Source organism: Hemitrygon akajei, chromosome 12 (genome assembly GCF_048418815.1).
Source record: "Hemitrygon akajei chromosome 12, sHemAka1.3, whole genome shotgun sequence".
NCBI lineage: Eukaryota > Metazoa > Chordata > Chondrichthyes > Myliobatiformes > Dasyatidae > Hemitrygon > Hemitrygon akajei.
In genome coordinates, this window is record NC_133135.1 from 67,475,553 (window position 1) to 67,497,324 (window position 21,772).

General features: G+C 43.6%; 2 protein-coding genes across 3 annotated transcripts in view; one reads left to right on the plus strand and one right to left on the minus strand.

The window, feature by feature from the left end:
• The window catches only part of lrrc42 (leucine rich repeat containing 42), a 32,460-nt gene extending 30,261 nt beyond the window's left edge, over nt 1-2,199 (plus strand). For both annotated transcript variants that reach the window (XM_073063354.1, XM_073063353.1), the window contains exon 8: nt 1,711-2,199. In XM_073063354.1, coding sequence (XP_072919455.1) covers nt 1,711-1,964 — 254 coding nt within the window. In that variant the 3' untranslated portion in view covers nt 1,965-2,199. The remainder of the gene's footprint in view (nt 1-1,710) is intronic.
• A 1,121-nt stretch (nt 2,200-3,320) lies between these two features.
• The window catches only part of tmem59 (transmembrane protein 59), a 53,098-nt gene continuing 34,646 nt past the window's right edge, over nt 3,321-21,772 (minus strand). The window contains exons 6-8 of the mRNA XM_073063355.1: nt 18,457-18,580; nt 6,680-6,797; nt 3,321-4,115 (exon numbers count right to left, since the gene is read on the minus strand). Coding sequence (XP_072919456.1) covers nt 3,963-4,115; nt 6,680-6,797; nt 18,457-18,580 — 395 coding nt within the window. The 3' untranslated portion in view covers nt 3,321-3,962. The remainder of the gene's footprint in view (nt 4,116-6,679; nt 6,798-18,456; nt 18,581-21,772) is intronic.

Below are 21,772 nucleotides of genomic sequence, written 5' to 3' on the forward strand. Positions count from 1 at the left end.
CTCTGATCAATTCTGGTTCATTGCACAACACACAATCCAGAATAGATGATCCCCTGGTGGGCTCAACCATGAGCTGCTCTAAAAAGCCATCTCCACATAACCTACCCTCTTTTTTTCTTAAGTCTTCTATGAATAACTTTATAGATTTTACAGATGTAAATGAGTGAGATATACATCATCCTAACTCATTAATATTCTCACTTCTACTTTGTTTACTGATCTTTTGTTTCCATTTTTCTATTTTTATTAGAGCAATTGGTACATTGCTTGGTAGTATTTACTGGGAGTGAGAGTCAATAAATATGACAGTCCTCCTTATTCAATTACCAATAAATAGGGCTGGCACATGACTCCAAGCCTGGTGGTGGAGGTGGTGTATGAACTTAATAAATGTCTGTTTTATGTGAATATAATTATTGATGGTGAAAGGTCTTGTGTTGGTCAGTCAGCTTCAACTGAAGATTCAAAGTATGTATGCAGGATACAACCCTGAGATTCACCTTCCTTACAGATAGCTACACATCGGCAATAAATGGAGTTGATCATGGGCTTATAACCCCCCCCCCCCCCCCCCCCCCCCCCACCACCACCTCCAGGCTTCTTGGCTTCAAGACTGCACACTTCATTCAAAGCCTCACAGAACACCATTGAAGACAGCAAAGCACCAGATCACTCAATAGGCTCAATAACACACTACCAAAATGTAGATCACAGGCTCCAACAGTAGTAGAACCACATTGGAAAAAGATAGAAGACGTGGTTTCATGAACTGTCTAAAGGTCTTGGTCACATTTTTTTTGCTTCCAGCATTACTAATTGACCAACTGGTTTTATTTACTATTTCCTTGAAGTTATAGGTCTTTGTAGATGCTTCCTAGCTTACTCTTGTTCACCTTTGCACCACCCTCTTAGTGAAGAACTTCCCCTTAAGTATTTCCTTTCACCATTAACTTATGATCTCTAGTTCTCATCTCCCCCAACCTTGCGAAAATTATCCTTGTGGCAAACATGTGGCACGCAGGCTTAAGATGCCATGTGAAAGCAAATTTTGTTGGAACATTGCATGAAGAGAATCCCATTTTAAAACACCACTCATAGTAAAAAATGATACATAATGATTTTTTACTCAGAATGAAACAACATTTTTTTTAGCAACTCAAGTCTGTGTCATGTTTCCAAAGAAATGTCTCATGCTGTCTTGGTGCCAGTTACAGTTGTAAGAACATGTGATGTTGAATGATACGTTTTGAAATCCTCACAGATTTGGTGTACATATCAGTATTTGGATAGTAAAAGGTTTGGTCAACTTACATTGGTTTTGCTCTGCTTATATTTTTCTCTTCTTCATTTGTTAGTGCTTCCATGGATATTTATTTTTCTATTATCTTATTTTATAAGATTAATATGAATGCTTTTTGAAAGCCCATTCTGCGCTGTATCTCAGTAAATAAACAAACTCTCGGTGGGGGAGTGAGTCATGCGAAATATTGGCTTAAGCAGTGAATGTGGATGTGAATGTCAGCAGGCTGATCTGTGAATGGTCTTGCAACAGTGGCAGTTGCTCTGATTGTAACTAATTACTAGACTAATCCTCAACCAGCATCTGCTGGAGTGCTATTCTATCTGACCAATTAGTTCACTTGTTTTATAAAATAGCTTGCAGTTCTGTTTGCTTTACAATAATACTTAAATTCTGTTTTTTTTTTAAAGACGGGCTGAATAAATTCACCAATTTAGGCACTGATGGGTTTTCAAATACAGTGCAAATCAAGGACTCCTTCAAAATGCAGTTTCACAGAAAACCCAATCAGGATCTCTCTGTAGAGTCAGCTACTTGTTCCACAATTGGACCCCGTAAGAGAGGACCCGACCGAACTTATGAGATTGATTGTTCCTCTCCTCCTGTGAAATCCAAACATGCTGAGCTGACCTTGGATGACTGGGAGTTACTGAACTGTTACTGAAGAGGAAACCGAAACTTGTACAGAAAGAGAGAACTTGAACCAAGATTAAGGATTTTGGAAGATTCCTTCATTAGCAAAGCCCAGTTATGTGTTTTAAAACTTTTCAGCACTTGCTATTCACCTGACTGAACTAGCAGTTTACACTGTTTCTGACCATGTTCATTCTCATTATGGAGTTAAATTTATTTGAATTGTATGGATAATGAAATAAAACTTTTTTTTTTAGGTTCTGCAAGTTCGATGTCATCACAGTGTTTGATTTATTCTGAGAATCCCTCTATTTGTCACACACTTATCCATTATGGCAAATAAACATTATCAGAAAAATGAGTGAAGTAGAAACATAGAAAACCTACAGCACAATACAGGCCTTTCGGCCCATAAAGTTGTGCCGAACATGTCCTTACCTTAGAACCACCTAGGCTTACCCATAGCCCTCTATTTTTCTAAGCTCCATGTACCTATCCAAGAGCCTCTTAAAAGACCCCAGTTTCTGCCTCCATCAGCACCGCCAGCAGCCCATTCCATACACTCACCACTGAGTAAAAAAACTTACCCCTGACATCTCCTCTGTACCTACATCCAAGCACCTTAATACTATGCCCTCTCATGCATTTCAGCCCTGGGAAAAAGCCTCTGACTATCCACACGATCAATGCCTCATTATCTTGCACACCTCTATCAGGTCACCCCTTATCCTCTGTCATTTCAAGGAGAAAAGGCCAAGTTCATTCAACCTATTCTCACAAGGCAAATTAAGTGTTTCCCAATATAACATGGTACTGGTTGATGATTAAGTATTTAGTTCATTGAAACTATTTTACTGCATGACAATTTTATCTTCTGATACCTACTTTCTGTAGAAAATCTTTGGGTACCTTAGCAAGGAAATCTGCTTCTGTTTAAAGAAATCACAAGAACTGAATTTTCACTGTTCTGTAAATATCTAAAGATTTGACATTGTTCAGAAACCCTGAGCCCATCACCATCCCATCCTGTTACTGATATTTATTGAAGGCAAACCTACAAAGGTATGACCTGGCTAACCAAAGTTTCCTTTGAATATTAGCAAATTAGGAGTCCGTCCTGGCCTTGAATAATTTCATAGATCAGTGCATGAAATTTTATTTGCCTTTAAAGTTTATCCTAAGAATATTAGCTATAGAAAACTTGTTTAATGTCATTGCAGCTTTTGTGCTACCTTTACAATAGGTAGTTTATTCATTTTCCAATATTCTATTATCATTTGATGGTAATTCCACTCTCCATCACACAAATCAGAATTTAGCTTCGTCTCTGGAGTAGGTTATTCACTGACTACTGTGAAAGAAAAGAGGAAATGCCATAACCAGAAAAGGGTGTACAAATCAATATTTATTTCTGAGCTAAAGAAAATCTTGTCCACAAAACCCATGAAGAAGATAGTACTTTTGGATGAAAAACTACAAAAGCTTAAGTTTGATTACAATAACGTAAAAATTTCACAGTAACTCAGCAAAAAATAAATGCACTAAATAAGAGCTACAGATTTATCAATGAGTTACTGTTAAGTTAAACTGTTGAAGATTGTGACTCAGTATTTACATAATGCATATGTGAGCATCTCTTGCCAAAAAGCATGTAAAGTCATGATGCAGAGGGAGATCAATACATTAAGTTATAAATTTAATTGAAGTTTTAATCAATGTCCATTTCAACAGTTGAATAGGAAATGCATCATATTAAACATTACAAGCAATGACACAATCTGTACACCAGTGTGATTGAGAAGTTCAGCTGCTAATAAGTTTGGACATTCTCAGAAATTGTTGTGCAACAAACAACTGTTTTATAGCTCATAACTTTCATAAAACAGTCCATACCCAAGATCAAGTTGAATTATTTATATCTAGGAATGTGATATCTTAAGTTTGAAAATTCACCTCAAGCAGACATTTGGCAAAGACCACCATTTCAAATTCCAGAACATAAGGGGAATCCAAGTTTAATCCTGATTGATTAAATTGTTGACTGGTCTAGGTTAACTTTAGTAGGCAAAGGTCCAGCCACTTCCTTTTCATCCTTGGATTTGATAACAATCAATGATGACGATGGATATGAAGTTAGCTTCAATTCATTCATAAACTCCATGTCTCCATATATGCTCAGTTTCTGTAAAAGTCACACAGATGTTTAGAACTGTCATTCCCCTTGCAGACCTTCATATTTAAAAATTTTCTTCTAGTGAATAAAACAAGAGTGGTCATGAGGAATAATTGTAAATTCTTCCTTAATAAAGTGCCATGGAATGATCTGTCAATTATGGATATAAACTACAATCCATTTACAGTATTGGATTTTGCAAATATTTTGCATGAATATTGCAATATCTGGTCACTGTCAGTTCAAAATGGTCCTGGCACCCAGCAACTTTGTCAAACTGGCTGAGCAACTAAATATCAGAGTACACGTGACCCAGTACATTATTTACAAAACAATCGAATCTTATTCATTAAAGAACAATGTTTTAATTGTATTTTAAAGCAAGGCCACCAGTGTTGATATACAAGTTCAATACAAAAATCTTCAGAACAAATTAGGAAGATGGAAATAAGAAAAACCCTTCTTCCAAATTTATTGTTAAGGTATTCAATTCTGTGCTGAATTCAACATTCTACCTCAAATGTGTGTTTATCCAAGCTACAGGAGAAACTTCAGCGACTGCATTATGATTGTTTTCAATGAAACTGCCAAGTTGTATTTGCACTGTATCAAATTATAAACTGAAGTTGATACTCTTGGGGGGGCTGAAAATTAAGATATACAAATGTATAAAGAAATTAAGTACTTAGCAAGTAATGACCAAATGTTAACTTTAGACTCAGGCTAAAGACGAATTGTCAAATTGAGTTTAGGGATAAATTCTTGGGATACAACATAGAAAATGAGACATTTCAACAAAAAAGAAAATTTTGAGTAAAGGACCCACTATCTGCAGTTAACTAAAAGATCATATCAAACTTAAAGAAAAACATTATTCTACAAAGTCAAATGACAGGTCAGTTGGATAATGAAAAGGCAATGAATTAAAAAAAAGGAAACAGACTATTAAATAAAAATAGTAACAGCTTCTATAGATATTTTAAATGCTAAAGTAAATGTTGGTATTATAGAGTCAAGTGAATTAATAATAGAAAAGGAAATGCCAGCTGAACAGAGGAGGTACTGTGCATTAAAGAGGATACAATACTATGTAAAAGATACCCAACTTGGGACATTGGGAAGGAATAATTCAGAAAATTGTCATGGTACTTAACACACAGGTTTTGGGCTGACAGATTTCTGGTTCCTAATGGACCTCATCCAGGGTTCTTAAAAAAAAAAAGGATTGATTTAAATTTCCATAGTTTCCCAGTTTCATGGAAGGGTACATTATTAAATTAGAAAATAGCAAATTTAAATTATTCATTCAAAAGATAGAGACAAAACAAGAAACTACAGGTCAGTTGGTATAACATCTGTCATTGAGGAAATGGTAAGACTATTAATAAAAACTTATCACGGGCACAAAAATTTCTTAAAAGTAATCTAGTAAAGTTGTGATTTCCTAAGAGGATCATATTTTACCAAATGGGGCTCTTCGATGTCGTAACATGTTGTGAATTAAGGGGAACCAGTAGATGTAGTCTATGTATTTCCAGAAGGAAATAATATATGTGCCACATTGAAGGTTACTGTGGAAAATAAAAGCTTATGGCTTAGCAGGAAAGGGTAGGTGTAAATTGGCTTTTTTTTTGGCAAGATGAAAGCGTGATGTAGGGTAGGATTCAGTTCTGGCGCCTCAAAATTTTCTAATTTGTATATACACAACTTGGATGAAGACACCAAAAGGAGTAGTTGCTAAAGTTAGTGATAACACAAAAATAAGTATGGAATTGTAAAGATGTCATAGGTGGCTACAGAGGGATATAGATTTGATAACTGGCAAATTAAACCATTTGGACTACCCCCAGAGATAATCCCACCTTCTCTCATTCTGAAACTATTTGTTTCTTTCCCAATTCTGACAAAAATTCTGGGCCCAAAGCATTACCAGATTCTCCTTGTACACATGGTGTTTTACCTGCTGAGTGTTTCTAGCATTTTCTTTTTGTTCCAGAGGCTCATTCTAAGTGATCTAAATGGATATGGACTGCTCTGAATTTTCTCCAGTGTGTTTGTAGTATAATTCCATGCTATTGCCCATTATAAATCCCCTAGAGGCTTTCACTATCCAGTGTGAACTGCAAATTCAAAGATACGATAAAAGGAAATAAAGGAAATCAGTGTCCATAGAACTGTTGCAACAGGATTTTGACCGCAAAAGAGTATAAGAGCAGGTAATTATGACCAAGTGAATGGTGCACTGTATTGAGTTTTTACAATTGTAGAAATGCATACATTTTAAAAACATTAAGTTTACAACTTCACAACACTTGCATCAAAAGATGATAAAGTCAGTATGCAGTAAATGTATCATACATTTGACAATTCACAGATGAGGAAACAGAAGGTAGTAAATGGATGTACATTATGAAGCCAATGTACAAACATGATAGATACATGGCTCCAAATAATTCTTGGAGACCTTGGCTCGTTGTTTGCAAACCATTTAAATGGTAAACCTTTAGTTTACCACATTCAATTTGTAGCTACAGTACTTTTGTTAAATGGTGGAATTAGAAAGTTAGTCTTACCTCTGATGGAATGTGCTGCTCCACAGCTGTAGCAGCAGTAGCACAACAGATCCACAGAAGCACCAACACAGAAAGAACCAGAGTGGTAGTTAAGATCCAACGAGGAATCCCTGCATTCCTGGAATAAACCATTTAATGTCCAGTAATCCTGCATGTTACAAATCAGTAGCACTTCTATAGGTTACTGAAAAAGGGATTGTCAATTTCTTCTGCTCTTCATTCAGTCAATCCTTCTGTACACCATTCCAACTGCAGGCATCTACTCAAGTTTTTAACCAATGATTTTTCAAGAACATCCTTACAACAGATCCTGTTTGCCTTCCTTTGAACGACAACCCAGTGTCTGATTTTGTGTAATGGGAGTGTAAAAATTTGTATACCACATGGAATCAAAACTTGGTGCTTATTAGGAGAAAATTGTTACAAATTTTGAAGCAAAATAAATTCAATGTAATATAGTCAACAGATCAAAAAACTCACTTCAACAATGTTGTAATTAGTTCTGTGCTTACAAAATTCTGCCCACCCCACCTAATCCCCATAGGGTATCATATTCTAGTTTTTGCTGCTCACCTAGCCAATTAGTTCTGATTCAAATGCACAATACCAGCAGTCTCCTCATAGAAGATTTTAACATCTACTACTTTCCCATAAAGAGAAACGGAAAGCAATCCCAGTAAATCAAGTGCATTAACAGACAAGTCTTAATATTTAATATCACCAGGAAGTAGAACCATTCTACCAATCAAATCGATCCCGGTAGATCCATATTTAATAAGTACCAGCCTCAATTCTAACCTTTAAAACTCCAACCCAGCAAAATTAAGCAAGACTTAGTGCAGCATTACTGTCAGATTAAATGTAGTTAATTTTTCAACTTCAAGAGTCAAAGTAACTGGAAGAAACCAAATACAATTTCAAAGGAATAGATTAAGGAATGCAGAAATAGTTACGAACGTCCAGCTTATGCACAGCCCTTAGACCTGATCAAGTGTTTGAGAGGCAGATAGTATGAATTTGCTGACTGCTGCAGGGATCTTCCCAGCTGCATAACTGACTTGTGAACTGTTCACAGAAACAGAACCCTGCATCTTTAAAACCAATATAATTTCCCATTTTCATTGTACTTAGTTGCTGCTGTAGGACTGCTGACAAAAATCAACACGAGTGTAATTACTTCTAATGTACACCTTATTCCCAAAAGCAAATGGCAACACCGTGTATATAACCCCCCCACCCAAAAAAAACATAATAACATACAACACAACATGCACGGCAAACTTAACCCTTAACAGTCTGGGTGAATTCTGCCTGATGAAATTAAGGAGTCCCTACACACTGTTGGGGTTAATTAGTATTGGGGTTAATTTGTGTCGGGGTTAATTCGTGTTGGGGTTAATTCGGGACCGCCATTACAGGTCAGGAGTGGCTCACGTAACGCACATCATGTTAGGAAGCTGGAATGCGAGGGAGGGGGGAGCGAAACTGGGGACCCCGCTACATCGAAACTACTAGTGTCACGCGATTCAGTAAACAAAAGAAACAGGTAACTCGTGAGCATATGGCTGCGGGCCAATAAGATGGACACAAGTGCCCGATATTACCTAATATGTAGCGGGGTTGTGCTGGGGGGAAAAGGGGTATAAATAAGAGCAGATTGTAAGGGGAAAACAGAACGCCTTCTCCAGCGACTCCGTGGATTCGCTGTGCCAGTTACGAATTCTGCAATAAAGCCACGTTTTGCTATATTCCGGTGTTAGTTGTCTCTCTTCCTAAAAGAACACAGGGCAGAATTTCAAGCCCAACATTTGGTGACCCCGACGTGGGGAGGGAGAGACAACACAGGCTGGCGGGTCCGACGGCAGACAACTTGCGGCCGCAAGCTCGACTAAGGTCAGGAAGTGCCTGTTATATCGAAGACTTCCACTAGATAGTTGAATCACTGAGTTAGATCTTGTCTGCTGACGGATCCTCACCAACCCCAAATTACCCTGGGAGAGATCATTCCCGGTGCAGAATCGTGACTGGTAAGTACTAACTCTTAATCTGTTTTTAGGAAGATTCTCCGCCCGTGAAAAAGTCTTCTGAGTGAGGGTACCCGCCGCCCACGATGGGCATAAAAGTCTCAGGAGTGAGGAGAATTAAGTTGCGGACACCGTAGTACACAGGGATAATGACGGCGCCTACCTTAGACTGGTTGTTAAGAGGAGAAATCTCCCACGCGAAGGTCAGGTTTTGAAAGGCGACCGTCCCACATTTGATCCTCTCTGTGTACTAGGGAGCCATGGAGCACTTCAATTTCGAGTTACCAAAACTCAGACATTGGTGTGTTGAGTAACAGAGTATATGAGAGTTTTTAGAAATATGGTAAAATTGATAACTGTGCGAGTTCAATAAACTAACAGTGAGCAGCCGCAGGGGTCGGACACCATCAAGGTAGGAGTGGAAGTGTTCCTCCGAGGCCCGGGGAAGCTCACCTGGAACGGAAAACGGTGGCATGGTCCATACCCTGTCGCCGAGGTCTCCAACAGGGCATTAAAAGGTAAGAAGTGAGGAGGAGAAAGTGTTCCGTGGTACACCTTAGTGCACGGGGATTTTGACTGCGCCTACCTTAGACCGGTTGTTAAGAGGAGAAATCTCCCACGCGAAGGTCAGGTTTTGAAAGGCGACTGTCCCACATTTTGATCCTCTCTGTGCACTGGGGAGCCATGGAACACTTCAACTTTAAGTGACCAAAACTCAGACACCTGCGTGTTGAACAACCTGGTGTCCCGTGGTGGCGACTGAGCCTAAACCACGGCACTAATCTTACATCGCAGCTATTGTTAGATAATGCCATTATGGACCCCAACAATGTACTTAAGGTACTAGACCAGGCACCCCACCAGAAAGACCACCTTCTAAGTGAGGTTCGACGCACCCTTGTAGACCCCGTTCACATGGCTAAAATTTTGGATAACCTGGCAGCGAATCCCCAAACACCTGCCAGAACAGTGATAAAATTAGGTAATCCGCCCCCTGCCTGGGAGGGAATAAAGCAGGCCCCGCCACACAAATGGAAGACGGAGCTCACAATGAGTCTGACCCCAAAGTGGGAGTCTCGGGATTGGCCTGAGAAGGGATCAATGCAATCAAACTTTCCGCGTGGCATTGGACCTTTAACAACCGTGCCCCTATCGGGCACCACCCATCCGGCAAGTACAACCGCGGAACTGGGGTTTGTGGCAGTCCATCTCACGTATCCCCCTGATTCAGACTTCACCCAAAAGGAGTCCGCGACTGTGGCCCCCGCCACTGTCGCTGCAAATAGACCACGCACTGGAGAGGTGCTCCAGAGCGTCAGACACTCGATCTCCCATAACAATACAGTAAAGGAAGGTGAAAAGAAATTACACATGTTAGAAAAAAGCCTTCAGGCGTGGAGAGACAAAGGATGGTTCCCAGCTGATGACCAACCATTTCTGATCCTCTCCTTACTGGCTGAATTTCAACTTCGTGTCCTCAATGATATGGAAAACAGACGAGGGGAGGCAAAACGAAAGTTTTTTGGGAAATCCAAGTCCGTAGCCAAATTAGAGGATGAGGATGTGTATCTCAAGGAATTCCTGTCCCGGTTCCAGGCGCATGCGGACAAACCGCCGGGGAACTCCGTGCTCCCGCGCCCCACACCAACGGAGTCAGCCACGTGTCCAGACCCCGAGACTGACCCCGCAGACCCAGAGTGGATCATAGACCACCAGCCTCTTTACCCACCATTTCCCTCCGGATGGTCTAACGCCGCTCATGCCCCGCATCACAATATCCCAGTAACGGCCCCTCCACCATATGCAGAGCCCCCCCAGCCACCCAAAGCAGATCTAGCACCATCAGTCCCGTCAGCCCCACAGGAGAATGTCCAAGCTCCTATGATGGAAATAAAAGGTGGTATTATTGACGTAGAGGACCCCATCCGAGAACATATGCTCACCCTGCTAACGCAGCACAGCCAGCAACTAAACGAACTCACTGCCCTGACAGAGGAGGCGGCGAGGGCACACAAAGCCCATGCCGCCCTCCCGAAGGTAGGGGAGGACTGGCCGGACTGGTGCCTGCCCTCCGAACCTCCCCACTCAGTCATTCCAGCATGCCGCCCTCACGATTCTAGGTGGCAAGAGAGACCCTGAGCTGAGGCGACAGACCGAGCCTCCTGAGGAGGACTCGGTAGTAATCACAGGGTCTGGACTGCGAGCCACACTGGTAAAAGGCAGCCCGTCCATAGGTCAGGCTAACGAACCCGACCCCTTGGAGGACGGGGATAGCACGCCGGGGGATGGTGTCTCCTGGCGGGGTCTACAGGGTCCCCTATTGGCCACACAGGGAGGGGGGGGTGAAGTATGTCCCCTGGGCCCGTACTGATCTGGACACGTTAATAAAAAAGCTGCCGCCACTAGCATTTGGTGACCGAGATCCCACAACCAGCCTCAGCCCAGCTGGCCGAGGTCTACGGCCTCCTGCGCGCCTTAGAGCTTAGTGAGGGTTTGCGAGTCAATATTTACACCGACTCTAACTACGCGTGGGGGGCTGTGCATATAGAGGGAGCAACTTGGATCCGGTGGGGTTTCAGGACCGCGGCTGGTACCCCGGTGAAGCATGAGAGACCTCTCCGCAGGTTGTTAAGGGCAGTCCGCTTGCCGACTCAGGTCGCAGTGATAAAGGTGGCAGGCCACAGCTCCTCAAACACCCCCGAGGCTAGAGGTAATGATGCAGCCGACAGGGCGGCGAAAGCCGCAATTCAAATGCCCACCCTGAGGTCAGGGAGGGACACCTCAGACTGTGAACCTCCTGGCTCACCCCGCCCGCTGGCCCAGCCGGAATCCCAAGGTTTACAGGTCGCTCCGTTGCTCCAAGCGGATGCTCTGCTCCACCTTGCTGAGTTACAGGGGGCAGCATCGGAAGCAGAGCGTCAGGGGTGGATTAACAAGGGAGCTGCTCGACAACACTTCACTATGGGAGATACGGACCACCATATATGGCGGTCCGAGGGAGGGGAGATAGTAGCACCCAGGGCATTACTACCGTCACTATTTAAGGAGATCCATGGGCCCACCCACATAGGGATAGCCAAGGTAATAAAACTTATAAAGAATCACTGGTGGGCTCCAAAATTGAAGGAGCACATGGAAAATTTGAGAGCTGAATGTAAAATCTGTAATGAACACAATGCCCGGAAACCACTGCCTCATCCGATGCTCAAATTCCCCAACCCCACGGGACCATGGCAGGAAATTTGTATGGATTTCACGGACATGGGAGCAAGATTAAGGACCCCCAAGAACGACCGATACCTGTTAGTTGTAGTGGACCGATTCTCGAGATGGGTAGAAGCTTTCCCCACGAGGGCGGAGGATGGTGAGACGGTGGTCAACATCCTTACCCAGGAACTGATTCCCCGATACGGTGTCCCCACTAAAGTCTGTACAGACAATGGCACCCACTTTAAAAACGAACACTTGGCCAGAGTAGAGGGTGTTCTAGGGATAACCCATCGGTTCGGCAGTGTCTACCACCCAGAAAGCCAGGGCCTAGTGGAAAGAGCAAATCGAACCATAAAAGACAAAATTGCAAAGGTAATGGCAGGCACCCAGCTCACTTGGGTGGAGTCTCTCCCTCTGGCTCTGATGTCCATGCGGCAAGAAAAGAATGGGGAAACCTTTCTAACACCACACGAGATACTGACAGGGCGCTCCATGCCCGGACCGCGCACATCACCACGGTGGGAGGAAAACTGGGAGACAATGAATCAGGACATGACCCAATACATGAGAGTCCTGGGCCAGATGGTGAGGCTCATAGCTAAGCAAGTCAGGAATGCCCACCCTGAGGACGCACCCCCCGAGCTGCCGCTAAAAATAGGAGATGAGGTCTACCTGCGGCAGCCAGGGCGCTCCTCCTGGAGCGAGCAGCGATGGCATGGCCCGTACCCTGTTACAGAAATTTCAAACAATACACTCAAGGTAGGAAGGGAGGGGGACAATAACTGGCACCATTTCTCGCACTGCTCTAGGACAAAGAAAGGAAGACCGATTGATCCCGATTCCGACATAGAGGAGGAGGAAGCCGAGGAAGATGACGCCATGGAAAACCCTGATATGGGTAGGAGTAATGCTCCTAGGTAAGGCGCCGATGGCCGAAGCGGGAAGGGGAGGAGATGCGTGCGGAGCGAATATCATCCTTAATGCGGACCCTCATACAGGTAGGACATTCCAGTTCGACCTGTGCGATGTGATCTACTGTTGGGGCGACAAGAAAGCCTGGACTGGGTATAATGTCTACATGTGTCCATTCACCTTGGGATACCCGAACCCAGGGGTAAAGGAGTGTAGCGCATGGATAAATGTATGGTGGTGGACAGGCCCAGACCAGTCCTGGCTGGATAAGAGGCCAAACAATCGAGGGTCCTCCAAACCCTACTATGAGTTTAAGAGGAAGGTGAGCCTTTACAGGGGCTCTGTTTGGGGAAGAAAGCAGGGAGTGAATCCGTTAATCTTGACACTCAAGGAAGAAATACACAACCCTTTTAGTATGAAGGGATGGTCGTCACAGACCTGCTCCACTCATCGCGGGTCAAAGAACAGGGGGCAGGGGGCGTGCTCTACCTGATCATAAGGGTGGACGTGACGGGCCGAGACCCATGGGGAATTATCCGGATCAATCTGGGAACCCACACAGACCCAGGATTGGGTCCCACAGCCAGCCCTGTTCTGGTAAAGAGTTCGGACACGAATAAGATAACTCCCCGGGAGTATATTGCAATTGAGACAGGGTACGTGGAAGCAAACGCCTGGGTTGACCGAGTGGTCCAATACACCACCCAGGCAGCGATAGGGGACTGCTGGGTATGTGCTACGGGGAAACCCACACTCCTCATGAGTCCCAGCCCCTTCGAGGAAGGAAACGACACCTTCCGTTGTGCCCTCGAACTCATGTCACTAACCAACCCCTCTGCCGGGTGTAAGTCCTGGGAAACCTATTTCCCCATGGCCCCGGCCAATGTGACCCCACCAGCCTTTAGGGTGGACCCGATCAGGAACATCACTTGCGTTACTAATCTGTCCCCGTCGGATCAGCCCTACAGAGTGGGCAACCTACCTGACAGTGCGTGTTCTACCCGGATCAGTCTTACTGGCACCGAAAACGCCACCATGCTGACTGTCAGCAGAGCGGACCTCTGGTGGTACTGTGGGAAACGGGTCCTATATAATTGGCTACCTGTAAACTGGGAGGGGACTACACCCTGATCACTCTAAATGTACCTCTTTTCATTGCGGCAAAGAATCCAGGGGACTACACCCTCAACCCAATCCCTGATGAAATCGGGAGGTGGTATAGGAACAAGAGGGCGCTCACTGAAAGGGGGGAAAGGAACCCCAATGGGATATGGATTGATGCTATCGGTCAGGCTAGAAACATCCCGGACGAATATAAACTGGCAGACGAGGTAGCTGCAGGCTTTGAGAGCTTTCCACTTTTTTCAGCCATATTCCCAATCACCACCAATAAAAATGTCAACCGGATCAACCTGATCCACTATAACGTTCAGAGGCTGGCTAATCTAACCAGGGACATCGTGGAAGCCGTCCACGAGCAGCTATCACAGACGTCCCTAATGACCCTGCAGAACAGAATTGCCATAGACATGATCTTAGCAGAGAAGGGCGGAGTGTGCGCCCTGTTTGGTGACATGTGCTGTATGTCCATAGCGAACAATACAGGCCCGGACGGATCACTAACCAAGGGCTTGACTAAATTGCGATCCCTGGCCAATGAGCTAAAGCAACACTCAGGAGTCAATAACCCAGTGCTGAATTGGTTGAAACGTACGTTTGGGGAATGGGGGGTCCTACTTGGACAGTTGGCACTGGGACTGTCTTATTTCAATTGCTATCTTTATCACGTGTGGTTGTTGTTGCATACCCTGCATCAGGACCCTAGTGGTCCGAACTATAGATCGAGCCTTGACTGGAAAGGATGGACCTCCACCGGCGTACCAGGCACCCTTGTTCCCGGTGGAAGGGGCGATCGAGGCCCTCCCGAAAGCAGACACACTATGGGAGAACACGGACTGGAATGGGCCATACCAAGGAGGAAATTGAGAGTTGTTTTTGAATAAGTTTTCTGAAATGTTGCATGCTACTTGTAAAAATTGCGAATGTTTAGGGAACCCCTACCCATATTTTGTGACCCTAGGTCGGACAAATCAGGATGTGCAAATAGGGAGGACACGTCAAAGAGTGCTGGGGGACACTCACCTCCCTGCCTGATCCCGGCAGCCTCGGAAAAGATTGTAAGGGATGTGGGGATGTGGCCTCTGGGAGGCCAAGGGAGGGAGTGTTGGGGTTAATTAGTATTGGGGTTAATTTGTGTCGGGGTTAATTCGTGTTGGGGTTAATTCGGGACCGCCATTACAGGTCAGGAGTGGCTCACGTAACGCACATCATGTTAGGAAGCTGGAATGCGAGGGAGGGGGGAGCGAAACTGGGGACCCCGCTACATCGAAACTACTAGTGTCACGCGATTCAGTAAACAAAAGAAACAGGTAACTCGTGAGCATATGGCTGCGGGCCAATAAGATGGACACAAGTGCCCGATATTACCTAATATGTAGCGGGGTTGTGCTGGGGGGAAAAGGGGTATAAATAAGAGCAGATTGTAAGGGGAAAACAGAACGCCTTCTCCAGCGACTCCGTGGATTCGCTGTGCCAGTTACGAATTCTGCAATAAAGCCACGTTTTGCTATATTCCGGTGTTAGTTGTCTCTCTTCCTAAAAGAACACAGGGCAGAATTTCAAGCCCAACAACACATATACCCAGAATTCACCCTAGCAGACAAAGTCAAACAAGTCGGGACCCGCAAAACTCGGCTGAACCTACTCCTGCCTTCATGGGCAGGTGCCAGGTAGGAAGAACAGTCAATGTCAGAAGGTCAGGAGATGGGAGGCTGTCCCATCCACAGGGGCTGTGCCACTTCCACTGGAGAGTCCAGGTCCAAATGGGCTGGCTTGAGACGATCCACAGAAATACTGTCCTGGATACCTCCAAAGTCCAGCGTAATAAACTTATCCCCTGCTTCCAACACTTGGAATGGGCCACAGGGGACCCCGATGGCCATCATAACGCACAAACACATTCTGCCTCCTGCAGGCCTTGCTGCATCATGGGCACCAGAGCGAAAGTTTTGACACTGTCCATAAAAGCCAACCGCTGTTGCAGACCATGGGACCGTGGATGTTGGGAAAACTCTCCCGGCACCTGTAGGAGTTGCCTGGTAACTAGCTCTGCAGAAGAGGACTGAAGGTCTGCCTAGGGGCTGTTCTTAGGCCCAGCATGACTTACGGCAGTCTGCCCACCCAACAACCATCACTGAGGCATACATGAAGAGCGGCTTTCACTGAACGGTGGAACTGCTCGCACTGACCATTGGCCTGAGAGTGATATGCCATGGTCTAGTGCAGTTTGACCCCCAGACGATAAGCATTTGCACATCAAAGGTCGGATGTAAACTGCATCCCTCGGTCAGAAGAGATATCTGACGGGACGCTGAACCAAGTGATCCATGAGCCAACAATCGCTCACACCACCTCCACGGCTGAAATGGTTGACAGTGGCATTGCCTTGGCCAATGCGTGGTCCTATCAACGATGGTGAGGAGGTGAGTAAACCCGCAGGACAGGGGCAACGGAACAACCAAATCCACATTCACATGGTTGAAACACCGCTCAGAGACCACCAAAGGAGTCCTGGCGTGTCAATGCACCTTCGGGCACTGACATGCCAAACAAGCACTAGCCCAGTCCCTGACATTCTTCTTAAGCCCGTGCTAAACAAACTTTTCTGTCACCAGTTTCTGTAATGCCCTCCGACCCGGGTGAGAGAGCCCGTGGACCACTTAGAAAATGCGCTGCTCCCAGCTCTCTTGCACAACTGGCCTGGGTTGCCCCATTGACACACCACACAGTAGCGAAACGCCACTCTCACCAAAAGCAACATCCATCAATTTCAACCCTGCACCTTGTTAACACAGCACCTGCACGCTCGAGTCTGAAACCTGGTCTGCCACCATCTGGGTGTAGCCCACACCCAAATGGACGGCACCTGTGAAGGACTGGGAAAGGCAGGCAGCCACGAGGTTACGCTTCTCCGTGACATGCTGGATGTCCGTGGTGAACTCTGAAATAAAAGAAAGATGGTGCTGCTGTTGAGCAAACAAAGGTTCAGAGACCTTAGCCATAGCGAATGTTAAGGGTCTTATGATCCATAAAAGCCATAAATGGATGGGCCTCTAGGAGAAAACGGAAATGCTGCACAGCCAAGTACAGGCCGAGAAGCTCACTGTCAAACATGCTGTACTTGTTCTCATAGGGGCGAAGCTGACAGCTAAAAAAAGGTGAGAAGCTACCAAATGTTGTTAACCGACTGCTCATGCAGCGCGATGACCGTGCAATCAGATGTGTCTGGGAGGGGGTGCACCAGCGGTGTTGGATTGGACAATGCCTGCTTAGTGTCCAAGAACACCCTAGACCTCTCCTCCACCCAGTTCACGACGTGCTTGGATGCTTTGCCCCTTAAGAGCCTTGTAGAGTGGGTGCATAAGCTGAGCTGCTTTGGGGACAAAATGGTGATTAAAGTTCACCATGCCCAAAACTCCTGAAGGACCTTAACAGTGGCTGACCAAGGGAAGCACTTAACGGCCTCAACTTTAGCCAGCAGGGGGACTGCTCTTGCTGCATTGACACAGTGTCCAAGGTTGACGATAAGACTGTGCTGACTAAAGCATTCAAAAAGGGTTCTCAAGTGTAAGAGATGTTTGTTCCTAGAAGAGCTGGCTACCAAGATGTCATCTAGGTAATCAAACAGGAATGGCAAATCCCTGAGAACACTGTCGATGAGGCACTGAAAGGTCTGGGCCACATTCTCCAGCCTGAATGGCATTCGGAGGAACTCAAACAAACCAAATGGTGTAATAACAGCAGTCTTAGGAATGTCAGTCGGATAGACAGGGACCTGGTGATAACTGTGAACGAGATCCACCTTTGAGACAATAATTTTCTCTGCCAGGCGGGCAGAGAAATCCTAGGTATGCAGGATCAGGTATCGGTCAGGGGTTGTGGCGTTGTTGAGGCAGCAGTAATTGCCACATGGACGCCACCCACCCGCCCGCCCTCCCACCCCCAGGTTTTGCACGAAAAGGGGGAACCCATGGATTGCTGGACCACTTGACAATGCCCAGGAGCTCCACGGCATGCGGTCATGGGGATAATATTTTCCATTATTTAATGCAGCTGAATTGCTGGTTGTCAGTTCAAATAAGTTGCTTGTGCCCCTGTCATATTACAAAATGGATACAGTTTTAAGCAGTTTAGCAGCTGTAAGCAGTAGAACTGAATTAACACCCAGGTTTTTAAGCATCTCAGCCTGGATGGCTGGACATTGCTACAATCAGTGCTGGCATCTCTGGACTGAAGAAATCATTCTAAATGAATCCAATTCCAGTCTGAGAAGCATCTTGTATGAAGGGGTCACTATACAAGTTATTAATGTTACTCTGCATTCAAACAATGCAAATGAAATCGTAGTGAAAACAGTCAAAACTTAACTAACTGCTTATATGAGGTAATCCATTATCATCCAGTATGTAACTACAGAATTATTTTAACTGGACTACTCTACATCCTTACAAGTTTGCAACTTAGTGCATCAAATAAATATTCTGTCTGGAGTCAAAGTTTCAAAATACCTACCTTGACAAACATTCCAAGACACTCTGATTTTCCTGTTCACGGCCCTCTTTCAAATACAAACCACTCCCAGGCTCCCTTCTGAAAGCTTTGCGAGTGTCATCATAAAGAGCCTTGGATATGTGATCTGTTGATAAGAGCAACAGAAATTTTAGATACAGGCCTGCCTCAAGCTCTGTTACTAATATTGTTATTATAAACCTCATAGAACTAATTCTCATGGGCTGAAGACATTAAAATAAAGCAAATAGCTTTGTTTTAATAAGTTCTGATGGTGGTATGAAGTGTGTGAGCCAAACTGAGGGAAGATGATCCCATAAATACAAAGGTGAACAAGATAAAATTCTGAAAAATTGCAGTTTCAAACATAACAGAGATGAAGTTAAATAGAAAAATATACTGAAAAATTAATTTTCATGAATTTTAAAGAATTAGGCATTGGAAAAGCATCACCTACTGTACATGAATGCAAAGGGTAGAATTTAGTGTATTACGAAAAAGGATCCCCATTTCAAAGCTATCACAATAAATGGCATTCATATTTAATGAGGAACTCCAAGATTATTTCATGAGTTATTGACCAAAAACATGGGTTTTAAGGAGAAAAAATTCATAAGGTATCATATTCCACCATATGTTTATGGACAGCAGAAGGCACGGTTGCTGAAATGGGGGGAGAAAGTGATCCAAAATTATATTTAATGTCAGTTTGAAGATTTGTAAGCTGAAGGAAATTTCACAAAAAAGCTGCAGGGATGAAGTTTGAGGTGAGAGTGTTGGCAATAAGGAGGATTTAAACAAGAACGTGAATTTTAAACTTTAAGGATCTGAAATCCAACACATCGATAAGGGAAAAACAATAAGCAAAAATATTTTATTGGCAGGCTGAATAGGCTGAAACTTATTTCTCCTTAAACAACTGAAAATAGAATTGTATAATATTATTGGAAAAGAACAGGATCATAACATACACACAATTAGACAAGCAAAACAAATTAAGGATAACAGATATAAAAAAGGAAAATCTGTATTATGCACTAATAAATATATAAATACTATGAGATTATAAAGAGTAAGATTTAAAAGCAAAATTGCTAGAGAAAAGTCACAAATCAAATATTGTATAGTAGCAATTATAGGTACCACACTTCGCTGCAAAATCAGCTTTGCACTTAATGTTTTTTAGTATACCCAAGTTACTGTTCCTCATCATATGAAATTGTTAAAGCACCAAGAGACACGAGTTGGGATACCTATTAACAGGGATCATACTCAAATGTTAACTTTTTGGAGGCCCTTTATTCCCACTTTATTTATCTAATGGTAAACATTTTACAAATCAATTCAGCTTTTTTTGTCTGTTAGATTGCTAACACTTTTAGGCATTATAGGAACTATATAGCTTGAAGAAAACAAAGCAGGTTTCATATTTATGATAAGCATACAGTGGCATGGAGAAGTTTGGGCACCCCAAAATTTCTGTTACTGTGAATAGTTAAGTAAATAGAAGATGAACTGATCTCCAAAAGTCATAAAGTTAAAAAGATGAAAGATTCTTTTCAACTTTTTAAGCAAGATTAGTGTATTATTTTTGTTTTGTACAATTTTAGAGTGAAAAAAAGGGAAGGAGCACCATGCAAAAGTTTGGGCACCCCAAGAGATTTGAGCTCTCAGATAAAGTTTACCAAGGTCTCAGACCTTAATTAGCTTGTTAGGGGTATGGCTTGTTCATAGTCATCATTAGGAAAGGCCAGCTGCTGCAAATTTCAAGGCTTTATAGATACCTTGACTCCTCAAACCTTGTCCCAACAATCAGCAGCCATGGGCTCCTCTAAGCAGCTGCCTAGCACTCTGAAAATTAAAATAAATGATGCCCACAAAGCAGGAGAAGGCTATAAGAAGATAGCAAAGTTTTCAGGTAGCTGTTTCCTCAGTTCGTAATGTAATTAAGAAATGGCAGTTAACAGGAATGGTGGAGGTCAAGTTGAGGTCTGGAAGACCAAGAAAACTTTCCAAGAGAACTGCTCTTAGGATTGCTAGAAAGGCAAATCAAAACCCCCATCTGACGGCAAAAGACCTTCAGGAAGATTTAGCAGACTCTGGAGTGGTGGTGCACTGTTCTACTGTGCAGCAACACCTGAACAAATATTACCTTCATGGAAGAATCATCAGAAGAAAACCTTTCCTGCATCCTCATCACAAAATTCAGCATCAGAAGTTTACAAAGGAACATCTAAACAAGTCAGATGCATTTTGGAAACAGGTCCTGTGGACTGATGAAATTAAAATAGAACTTATTGGCCACAATGAGCAAAGGTATGTTTGGAGAAAAAAAGGTGCAGAATTTCATGAAAAGAACACCTCTTCAACTGTTAAGCACGGGAGTGAATCGATTATGCTTTGGGCTTGGTGTTGCAGCCAGTGGCACAGGGAACATTTCACTGGTAGAGGTAAGAATGAATTCAATTAAATACCAGCAAATTCTGGAGGTAAGCATCACACCGTCTGTAAAAAAGCTGAAGATGAAAAGAGGATGGCTTCTATGAAATTTCTGGTTAATGATAATGATCCTAAACACACCTCAAAATCCACAATGGACCACCTCAAGAAGTGCAAGCTGAAGGTTTTGCCATGGCCCTCACAGTCCCCCGACCTAAACATCATCGAAAATCTGTGGATAGACCTCAAAAGAGCAGTGCATGCAAGAAGCCCAAGAATCTCAGAGAACTAGAAGCCTTTTGCAAGAATAGACGAAAATCCCCCAAACAAGAATTGAAAGACTCTTAGCTAGCTACAGAAAGCATTTACAAGCTGTGATACTTGCTAAAGGGGGTGCTACTAACTACTGACCGTGCAGGGTGCCCAAACTTTTGCTTTGGGCCCTTTTCCTTTTTTGATATTTTGAAACTGTAAAAGATGGAAATAAAAAAAGTAATCTTGCTTAAAATATTAAAGAAATGTGTCATCTTTAACTTTATGCCTTTTGGAAATGAGGTCATCTTTTACTCACTTAGCTATACACAGTAACAGAAATTTTGACTGGGGTGCCCAAACTTTTGTATGCCACTGTAAATGGCAGTGTGTAGCACAACTTTGATAATCTGCCATCGAACTATTCAGAAATCTCAATGATTTGGCATTTAGCTTGTGAGGTGACGCACCTACTGTACTCCTTAAAGCTCCAGTTCCCACATTTTCTAAACTTTCAGGACCCCATGCTGCATTCAAATTTACTGGGATAAATAAAATTATTATTATAATAATGTGACATCTTATAAAAAAAGTGTGCTGGGAATAAAGTGAATAGGCTAAACTCTAG